General features: G+C 41.8%; 1 protein-coding gene across 2 annotated transcripts in view; it reads left to right on the forward strand.

Moving 5' to 3' along the window:
* LOC111223905 (acylphosphatase-2-like) overlaps nucleotides 1–4,575 on the forward strand; it is a 6,966-nt gene extending 2,391 nt beyond the window's left edge. Inside the window, exons 4-5 of one of the 2 annotated variants that reach the window (XM_022748204.1) lie at nucleotides 3,476–3,542; nucleotides 4,127–4,228. In XM_022748204.1, the coding sequence (XP_022603925.1) occupies nucleotides 3,476–3,542; nucleotides 4,127–4,144 (85 nt within the window). In that variant the 3' untranslated portion in view covers nucleotides 4,145–4,228. Of the gene's footprint in view, nucleotides 1–3,475; nucleotides 3,543–4,126 lie in introns of both variants that reach the window. The other variant, XM_022748203.1, reaches the window with a different exon arrangement.
* The last annotated feature ends 6,705 nt before the right edge of the window (nucleotides 4,576–11,280 follow it).

Genomic DNA, 11,280 nt, shown 5'->3' on the forward strand with positions numbered 1-11,280 from the left:
CACCATATAGCCTGGTCAACACACACGGAAAAAGGAGAGTTTTTGAAGGAAGTGAAGAGCTGATTTTCAGCTTTTTTGTTGTTGTTCAGTTAAATTGAGCTCAATAAATCATTTACAACGCTCAGCTGTGACTTTAATACACACACTATTCTTCACTGAAGACACACACACACGACACACGTCCACACACACAGGCAGCACACAGTTATCTCGACTATTTCCGTCCATTACTATATCTGTAATCTTTCCTTGTTAACGGCGACGGTTCACTCTCGACGTCCTTCCTCTCGACTCCACTTTCAACCTCAGACCTCAACTTCCTGGCCGGGCCTGGGAAACAGGAAGCAGGCTGTTCCCTGGCAGCTGGAAGGGAGGTGAGGGTGGAGGATGGAATAAAAGAGGAATGAATGGAGAGAAAAGGGAACGAGGTGGAAGTGAAGAAACGGTTGTAAGGCGAGAGGGAGTGGTGAGAGCTGGTGGTGGGGAGGCCAACGAGTGGGGGTTTCTACGTTTTCCTACCGAGAGGAAAAAATTCCCAGAGAGCCAAGCGGCTTAACAATAAAACACAGAGGATGCAGGAAGAGGCACGACTGAAAGAAAAAAGGAAGGGGAAAGAGAGAGGGAAAAAGAGATGTAAACAGTTGTCTGACGTCACTGAGTGGGATTCATCAGAGTATTTTCCTTTAAAGGGAAACTGCTCGTAACTGCAGGCGTAAGATCATCTCATACAGCAACCAGACAGGATAGCGGCCTGATAGCACCGGTGCTAATCTTTAGCATTATCAGGAAAGACAGGCCTTTACTGGAAAGAACTAAAGAGGCAAGGGCACAGAGACACAAGCTAAGGTCCATATCTGGGTATCTGAAAGCAGTAATTCAAGGCAGTGAACGTGACTTCAACACTCAAGAGACTCGCAGTTCACAACAGACCACCGCGACCGCTAAGTTATTGCGCAGGCTGACCTCTTGTCTGTTGATGCGACAGGCGACCAGAGCGGTTCCACATACGGTCATGCCGGGGAGCAAAATGATCGAGATTATAAAATACATTTAAAAAATATATATCTTCAAAGAGGCCTGTGGAATATTATTGGTAACAGTTATTACGCCGAGGCCCCACCTCGCCCTCCACCCTCCACCCCCCACCCCTAATAACCAATAATCAATCATCAAACCGAAGCCTGTTTTGACATCCTCTCTGTCCGGCGGGGTGATGTCACCAGGGTGTGGATGTCTCGTTTAGATGACATCACTGCCTCCAGGGACCTGCTGCTCTTTTACCACACACACACACACACACACACACACACACACACACACACACACACACACACACACACACACACACACACACGGAAAAAGGAGAGTTTGAAGGAAGTGAAAGCTGATTTCAGCTTTTTTGTTGTTGTTCAGTTAATGAGCCAATAAATCATTTACAACCTCACGGTGACTTTAATACACACACTTTCACTGAAGACACACACACACACACACACACACACACACGTTATCTCGACTATTTCCGTCCATTATATCTGTAATCTTTTCCTTGTTAACGCGCTCACTCTCACGTCCTTCCTCTCGACTCCACTTTCACCACGACCTCACTTCCTGCCGGGCCTGGGAAACAGGAAGCAGCTGTTCCTGCAGCTGGAGGGAGGGAGGGGTGGAGGATGGATAAAAGAGGAATGAATGGAGAGAAAAGGAAACGAGGTGGAAGTGAGAAACGGTTGTAAGGCGAGGGAGTGGGTGAGAGCTGGTGGTGGGAGGCGAACGAGTGGGTGGTTTCTACTTTTTCCTCCGAGAGGAAAAAATTCCCAGAGAGCCGAGCGGCTTAAAAATAAAACACAGAGAGATGCAGGAAGAGACAGACTGAAAGAAAAAGGAAGGGAGAAAGAGAGAGGGAGAAAGAGATGTAACAGGTGTCTGACAGTCACATGAGTGGGATCATCAGAGTCCTTTCCTTTAAAGGGAAACTGCTCGTAACTGCAGCGTAGATCATCTCATACAGCACAGACAGGATAGCGCCTGATAGCACCGTGCTAATCTTAGCATCAGGAAAACAGGCCTTTACTGGACAGAAACTAAAGAGGAGACAGAGACACAGCTAAGGTCCATATCTGGATCTGAAACAGTAATTCAGGAGGTGAACGTGACTCAACCTCAGACCACCCAGTTCACACAGACCACCAGACCGCTAATTACTGCGCAGGCGAACTCTGTCTGTTGATGCGACAGCGACCAGAGCGGTTCCACATACGGTCATCCGGGAGCAAAATGATCGAGATTATAAAATACATTTAAAAAATATATATCTTCAAAGAGGCCTGTGAATATTATTGTAACAGTTATTAAAGGAGGAAGTGAAGACTACATGTGTCACAGGCGGCGAAGTCAGTGAACACACCTGAGGTTTTATCAGTAGGTCGACAAATGTTTCGCAAAACAGTTTAATTCTGGTGAAAAGATGTTGAAATAAGAAATAGAATAAAAATATAAATGATATTTTTAAATGTAATAAAAACAACAGGAAACACAACCAGTTCTGTGAGCGCCATGTTGGTTCTTGGTCCAGGTTGTTAAAGAGACAGAAGGTGAATCTACAAGTCAAACAGAAAATAAACTCCGTGTTGTTCCGAGGTCGGACATGAGGTGTAGGAAGTGTATGATGTCCTCACAAGTATAGAAGAAGTCCTGGTGTGTGTGTGTTAGTGTGAGTGTGAGTGTGTGTGTGTGTGTGTGTGTGTGTGTGTGTGTGTGTGTGTGTGTGTGTGTGGATCAAAGAGATCAGGGAGTCATTCATAGAGGAAAATGGCTGCAGATTACAAACCACCAAATATCCAGCTGCTGGAGACTTAATGCTAAGCTGTGTGTGTGTGTGTGTGTGTGTGTGTGTGTGTGTGTGTGTGTGTGTGTGTGTGTGTATACAGTAGAGTAGTAGGTCATGGAGCAGATCAGAAGTTTTTTTGCCAAAAAAGAAAAAGTAGGACATGTGTCATTCAGAAACTCTCCCTCTCTCTCCCTCTCTCTCCCTCTTCTCCCTCTTCTCTATCGCTCGTCTCTCTCTCTCTCTCTCTCTCTCTCTCCCTCTCTCTCTCTCTCTCTCTCTGACTGAGCTTCAGTCAGTGCAGCTACATGGACGTGACCCTGATCCCCTGCAATCTGCTCTAATCTACACACACACACACACACACACACACACACACACACACACACACGTACATATATACCAGACACTCCAGTGCAGCATCAGACAGTAACACAAACAGTCGGTCAGTGTTAAAACAGTCGGTCAGTGTTAAAACAGTCGGTCAGTGGTCAAACAGACTCTTTCTGCTGCAGGACATTCTCGTGGTTATATTTAGCTGAAATAATGTTTATATTTCCCATCATGCACTTTGTCGTCCAGATGCTGGTTTGACCTCAGTTGGCTGGTAATGTTTTTTTTTTTCTCTACATTTTTTCCCATGAGCAGTGGGGCCCGTCGCCATGACGTCGGTCCGTCTCAACCTCTTTCTCAGAGACTTCAGCTGCGCGGGGACGTGAGTTCAACATCACCTGGTCTGGGTGAAATAAACTGGGAAAAACAACGAATAATTAAATAACTCAACTTACATAATGGAAATAAAAACACACAATGAATAACAATAATCAAATTAAACTAATAAAAAAATAAAAACAACTAATAAAATTTGTTTAAATTGTTAAATATAGGCCCTATAGAAAAATAAACAATAATAAAATGAAATAAAATTAAATGAAATTGCTCGATAGAAGAAGAATAAACACAATGAATAATAAAATTAAATTAAACGAATAATAAAAAACTAATAATAAAATAACAAATAAACAACTAATAATAAAATAGTTCATTATACAAAAATGAATAATGAATAATGAAATTAATAAAAGTTAATAAAAGTTAAAATTAAAATTAAATCAAATAGCTCAACATCGAGCAAAGTAAACACAATGAATAACATATTAACTTAAATCAAATTAAATTACATTTCTGAATATCCACAACAGAAAAATAAACACAACAAATTAAAATATCTCATTATACAGTATATTGTGCAAAGTAGGAACTTCTCTTCTTCTCTCCTTCTCTCTGCGTCCTCCACAGGAAGGTGTGGCTGAGTAAAGAAGGAAGTCCGTCCAGTCGCATCACCAGAGCCTCCTTCAAAAACCAGAGGAGCATCGATAAGCTGGAGCTCTCCGGCTTCAAGACCCGGTTCTGATGAATTAATCAAACGCGCCCTGAGAGCTGCTTCTAGAGTTCAGACCTGTTTGACAGACGATGATGATGTGTTTAGTTTCATGTCCATACATGTCCATATATCTTAATATTTTTTTCTCTTGTTGAAAAAGAACATTTAACGTTACGTGTTGACGCCTTAAAAACCTGCTGCAGAAGAAAAACGGTTAAAGCCACAGTGTTTAAATTACATAAATTACCACTGTCTATATGGAACGTTTGAAGCTACTGCTTGATATAGAACCTAGACCTGCTTTATATTCAAACTACACGTGGACAGAGACTTTACACTGGAGGAGCTTGAAGTTTTTACAAAGATTAAAGATCATGTCGTTCTGAACATTTTTATTTTGTGACCTCAAAGGTGACGTCACATTATTACACTTCAAAATCCTTGGAAATAATGAAAATGAATAAAAGTTAAATAATCAACTGCAGATATATATATATCCATTATTGTGACTGTTGGTTCTTTCCCAGTGATGATGATAGTCTGTAGTTGTTGAGCAGGTTGCTGGTTTGAATCCCTGAGCTGTGAAGTTTCTCTGTATGTCACTATATGATGTAAACAAACACACCACGATGATGTCGTTACATAACGCAGACCTGATTACCTGCCATCTGATCCAATTAAATCACAGCGAGAGAATCCCTGATTGGCTGCCACGGCAACGGCAACAAAAACCCTGACACAGCAGGAACGGAGCTCCTGTTCACTGCAGCCGCTCGGCGTGTGTGTGTGTGTGAGTGTGTGAGTGTGTGTGCGTGTGTGTGTGTGAGTGTGTGAGTGTGTGTGCGTGTGTGTGTGTGAGTGTGTGAGTGTGTGTGCGTGTGTGTGTGTGAGTGTGTGAGTGTGTGTGCGTGTGTGTGTGTGAGTGTGTGAGTGTGTGTGCGTGTGTGTGTGTGAGTGTGTGAGTGTGTGTGCGTGTGTGTGTGCGTGCGTGTGTGTGTGTGTGTGTGAGTGGGTGTGTGTGTGTGTGTACGTGTGTGTGTGTCAGCGTGTGAGTGTGTGTGAGTGTTTGTTTGAAATTAATATAAACACTGTAGAAGTCGAGCAGCAAAAGTCTTTTAGTCATGAAATCTGGTCTAAAACATATTGAAGATCAAATCCAATTGTGTGTGTGTGTGTGTGTGTGTGTGTGTGTGTGTGTGTGTGTGTGTGTGTGTGTGCGTGCATATCAGTGCTTAGAAACCAACTCTCCCTGGATACACTGTTGGAAATGGACGCCTTGTCGTCATGCCAACTCGCCTCAAGACATTACTCACTTACACACACACACACACACACACACACACACACACACACACACAATCATACAAGAGAGGAGGAGGTGTTAGCTCTTAGTGTGTGTTTGAAGAGGATCTTAATGTAATGACATTCTTACATAACACACACATGCACACACACACACACACACACACACACACACACTGCTGGAGCAGAGGATGGACAGACTGTTGACCCTCATCCACTGTCATGTCAACTCTGTGTGTGTGTGTGTGTGTGCGTGTGTGTGTGCGTGCGTGTGTGTGTGTGTGTGTGTGTGTGTGTGTGTGCTGTAATGGAATAAAAGCCAAAGGCGGTGTCTCCACAGAAAGTACCAAGAACCAGCAGCTCTGTTTAATTCTCCTAAAAGCCTCTCTATAAATAAATATATGAAATATATATTTACGGTCGTTGCCAAACATTTCAGCACCTCTGCACTTCTTTCAGATAATGAACCATTTCTGCCAGAAGACTGTTGCAATTAAAAATGCTTTGGTATTTATGTGTTTATTTCTTTTGTTTGCACTGGAACAACTGGATAAAAAAAGTCAGATCTGATTCATTCCACACAGAACTCCAAAAATGGACCGAACAAAATGATTGGCACCTTTTCAAAACTGTAAGAAATACTGGGATTTCAAGCAAGTGACGCTCCTTTAATTTAGAAAGAAAATATAACACCTGTGGAGAGATCTGAAAACAGCAGTCGGGAGAAAGTGAGAAACCTGGAGCAGTTGGCAAACGAAGAGTGGGCCAAAATTCCAGTAGAGCGGTGTCATAAACTCACTCATGGTTGCAGGAAGGGATTGATTTCAGTTATATTTCCAAAGGGTGTGCTACCAAATATTAAGTGGAGGGTGCCAATAATTTTGTCCGGTCCATTTTTGGAGTTCTGTGTGGAATGAATCAGATCTGACTTTTTTTATCCAGTTGTTCCAGTGCAAACACGGGGTGCCAATGTTTTTGGCCATGACTGTAGATATATATGTCAGTTTATTAGGAACACCCAGATAAACTACAGGCTTGTCGTAATTCCTCCTTCATGAAGACAAACATCAGTTTTTGTCATTCTGACTGACAGGTGTTTCTTTTATTTTGTTGAAGGTCAGATAAAGAACACAAACCTGTTTACGACAACTTCCGCAACTTTCTCAACCCGACAGTCTGACATCCACGCCCACTTCCTGTCCTGATTGGTCGGCTGTGTGGACGTGAGACAGCAGTTAGAGTTTGAACTTTTTCTTTTCTTACATAAAGTGACCAGACGTCCCTGTTTTCTGGGGACAGTCGCCATTTTTAGTGGCCTGGCCCGCTTGTTTTGGCCAACAGAGGGAGCTAGCTGCTAGCTATAGTAGCTTCAAAAATGAAGCAAGCTACAACCATCAAACAGAGTTATCCAATCAGATTTTTATTTTATTTTTGTTGTCTCTAAGCAGAGAAAAGGTCATCTGGCTCACTCATTGGTTTGGAGATTGTACGTAAACCCCCCCCCCCCCCCCCCCTTCTTTATATTGAAAGAAGTGAAGAAGAAGAAGTTGTGCGACGGACAACCTTTTTTGAAAAACACTTTTGATTTGGAGCCTTAGACAGACAATAGGACCTCATGTTTACTTCAAAGGTAGGGAGTCATCATTTTATCAGTTGGCCTTCACCATAGTTTGTTACAGTGCAACAGTGACCACGGTCAGAATACATGAAACCGTATATAATGTCGTAGGACATTGGATATTTTATGATTTATTGATCGTCAAACTGGAAATGTCTCTGGTTTTCATTGTTATAATAAACAGTTTTATTTATTTATCTATTTATTTTCTTTTTTTGCTCAACCAGAGATCGTCACAGGCCTGACATCTGAAACAAGTTCTCTCTTTTCCCATCCTGCTTTCTGTCCCTAAACACACCTAAATACAAAGAACCTCAATCCTCCTCCACCTCCAGCACCAGCTCACACTTTGTCTTCTTCTCACTGCAAAGCAAATAATAATACAGCCACCCCCACACTCACACTGCTGCCATGAGAGAGAGAGAGAGAGGGAGGGAGGGAGGGAGACAGAGAGAGAGAGAGAGAGAGAGAGAGAGAGAGAGAGAGAGAGAGAGAGAGAGCCCACCCACACACTTCAACCACTGTGGAAAAGCTGAAAAAAAATGCACCGGTCTCGACCTCTCTCTTCCTCCTCCTCCTCTTCTTCCTCTGCCTCTTCCTCTCCCAGCAACCAATTTGGCATCCCATAGTGGTCACCGTGGAAACGCCACTCTGCCTGGAAGTGTTTGTAAGAGAGATACAGAGAGAAAAGAAAAGTTGGTGCCTTCTCTTTTCTTGACGTCTTTCCTCTCCTCCTCTCTTAAGTCCTTCTTTCCTTCTTTCCTTCCCTCCTCCTCTCTAAACTCCTAGTTTCCTTCCCTCCTCCTCTCTGAACTCCTAGTTTCCTTCCCTCCTCCTCTCTTTCTCTCTTTCCATCTATTTTCTCTCTGAATATCTGCCCAGCACTTTAACTGCCCACACAGTAAGTCTTACACACACACACACACACACACACACACACACACACACACACACACACACCTGAGTGGGTGCTGATAGCCAGCTGTTGCCAGGCAACATGTCAGAGTTGAGTCCAACTTTACAGTGAAAGAAACTCTGACATTTCACACAAACACCTTTTGTTCTTTTCTGTTTCTACTTGTTTCTATTGAGAAGATTTAATGTCTGATAAATGAAACGAAGCAGCAGCAGAGAGAATAAATAAAGTTATAAATATTCTTTCTTGGTTCAGTTCTCACGACTTTATTGGACTGTTGGACTGTCAGGAGGATTTAAAGTCCACAGATGTGTTCAGGTGACTGTTTCCTCACCTGGATGTTTGAGCTTCCCACCTGCGTCTGCTGGAGGTGAAGGTGGAGCTGCTGACAGTTCACAGGTGGATCAACAGGTGAGGTTTGAACTGTTGCACCGTTACACACTCATACTGACATTTAACAGTGTAATCCTCAGGCTCTCTGTTTGCTTTCACTACCGACACGCAATGAATCTTGGGAAATGTTGTCCCAGGAAGTGTTTGAAGGAGCCTTTGAAATGGGACAGTCTCGTCGCACCTCTGTGACGCGGTCGTCTTCACCGAGTCCCTTTCTTCCTGAGTAGAAAAACCACATTAGACACCAACGATAATTCAGTGTTTTAAAGTTTGTAAAGACGTCGAGGAGATCTTTCAGGGTCAGTCGTCTCATGTGTCCAACGTGGTTTCTTCTTTATAAGAGATCGCAGTGAGTGAAAATAATCGACTGATCTACGTTCAGATTCATCATCAAACATGTGACAGCTCTACACGCTGTTCCAACAGCGCCTCATTAAACGTGACATTAAGTGAATTAACAGAGAATAAGTTCATTAATAAATAAATATGTATTTGATGAATTAATGTGCTGGTGTGATGAGTCAGAGTCAGAATATCCTCGACCTTTGACCTTCTCCTCACCATCCTCTGCCTCAAAACAAATATGGCTGCGGTCAGCTGGACGTTTCTACACGGTGTCTGGTGTCTGAGTGATAATCCCCCGCACACACACACACACACACACACACACACTGACCTTGAAGACCAGATCACATTCTGCCAACACACACACATGCAGGACAGTCCTGGATGTCCTTCAGACCCTGAATGCATCATTCTCACTTGTGTGTATTTATGTGTGTTTGTGTGTGAGGGAGATTATCATGACATGATAACATCATCTCATCAAACACACACACACACACACACACACACACACACACACACACACACACACACACACACACTCCTCCTTTCTTCCTCCTCCTTTTATAAAAACCATTTCATCAGATTAAGTCGAGTAAAATGTTGGTTCATTTCTTCCGTACGTCATTGGTCAGAGTGAGTTCTCTCAGATAACCAATCAGATCATCAGAAATCTTACTTCATGTTTCAGGAAGCTGAAGTTTTTGACCACAGCTTGATCTTTATCTCCAGCTCGGTTCAGAGAGGAGAGATGAGGTTTGATGTTTCAGGTCAAATTACGTTTTAAAATAAAGTCAACAACTCGCTGCTGAAACGATAATTAAATATGTCGTCTACACGTTCATCACATGTTTTGTTTGATTGTTGAGAAGTTTTCTGACCTGAAACTCTCCTTAAAGGTTCTTACTGTAAAATTGAAGTGTGGTTGTTTTTGTCACCTGGCTTCTTGTTGTGATGTGTGCTGTCATGTGACCTGATCTTAACCCCTGCGTAGTTAACACTGACTGTTGCAGCTGGAGCTGGACTGTCCCCGACTGAGGGGGAGGAGTTTTTCTTTCCCTTCACATCAGGTTTGGAGTCCTGAGAACGTCCAGCTCCCTCACGTCTGTAAATGTTTCATTAGAATAAAACCCACAGACAGACCTGAGCCTCCATTCTCGTTTCAGATTTCCACAACAAAAAGTTTGTTTTTCTTCTTGTTTTAATTCTTCGTTTTTTCTTTCTGTAAAACACTTTGCGACGTCGTTAAGAAACGTGATGTATAAATAAAGTTTATAATTATTATTATTATTATTATTATTATAAAGGTTCCATACGTGAACTCAGGTTCCTCATGTAAATAAAACTTTGTATTTCAATTTTAAGCTGCTTTATCCTTAAACAGAAGATATTTGGAGATAAATAATGATGATTAATACAAAATGTAAACAAATTAATTGATTATGATACATGATTATAGATCGAGCTCCTCCACAGTACATTAAGTTAAAATGAGTTCCTCCTGTACCAGCTGCAACATCAGTGATGCTCCCACGTTAATTAATCAATGATTTGAATTCAGTGATTTGATAAATATTATTCTGAAACAGGTCGTTCTGCGTCATTTAGTATCTTAATCTTATTTATATTCAATATTCTCAAAATCACAATAAAAACACACATTAGCTCACAGAACAATTAATGACCCAGTAATAATGAAATATGAAACAATAACAACAGCAACTGAGGAAACACTGAAGACTGGAAAACAAAGATCACAATAGAGTGATAAAGATAAAATGATAAAATGATAAAATGATAAAACAGAGGAGATGCATTAAAGTGAGAAATAAAAGGTCAGATATTAAAAATCAAACAAAAATTAAAACAAAACATTAAAGATAAACTAATAAAATGCTAAAACAAAGGAGAAGTTTGACGTAAAATTACAGGAATAAAAGTCGAGTATTAAAAAGAAAACAATCAGAAAAATAGAATAAAAAGACTCAGCAGAAAAACAGCTTGAAATATATAAATAAATTGAAAAATCAATAAATAAAATTTAATTAAAAGCCAGACAAAATGGTATAAATACTCTGATACTTTTACTTTTTGAACCTTTGTACTTGTAACAGAGTATTTCATGTTGTTCTAAGTGACAGATCTGAGTTGTTCTGTTTCCTGTAGAAAACAAAGAGCCTGAAAGCAGCTGATTCATCAGGAGCGTCTGTCTGCTGCTGCTGCTGGTTCAAGTGTAAAGACAAGAGCAGGATCAGCAGCATTAAACTTTAACACAGACCAAAGGCCTGATGGGAAATGTTTCCAGAGGCCGCAGAGAACAGAGGTGCGTTCACTGCCTCTGTTCTAACAGAACACGGTTCTTCATGTGTTCCTGCTGTTTGATGACAACTTCTCACAGTCAGAGCCGTTTGGCATCGTTCAGTCTCTGCAGACCCCCGCCCTCCCCTTCCCCCTCCCCCTCCCCCCCTCCCTCTCCTCCCCCCTCCCCCCTCCTG

Source organism: Seriola dumerili, unplaced genomic scaffold (assembly GCF_002260705.1).
Source record: "Seriola dumerili isolate Sdu_G_001 unplaced genomic scaffold, Sdu_1.0 BDQW01000120.1, whole genome shotgun sequence".
NCBI lineage: Eukaryota > Metazoa > Chordata > Actinopteri > Carangiformes > Carangidae > Seriola > Seriola dumerili.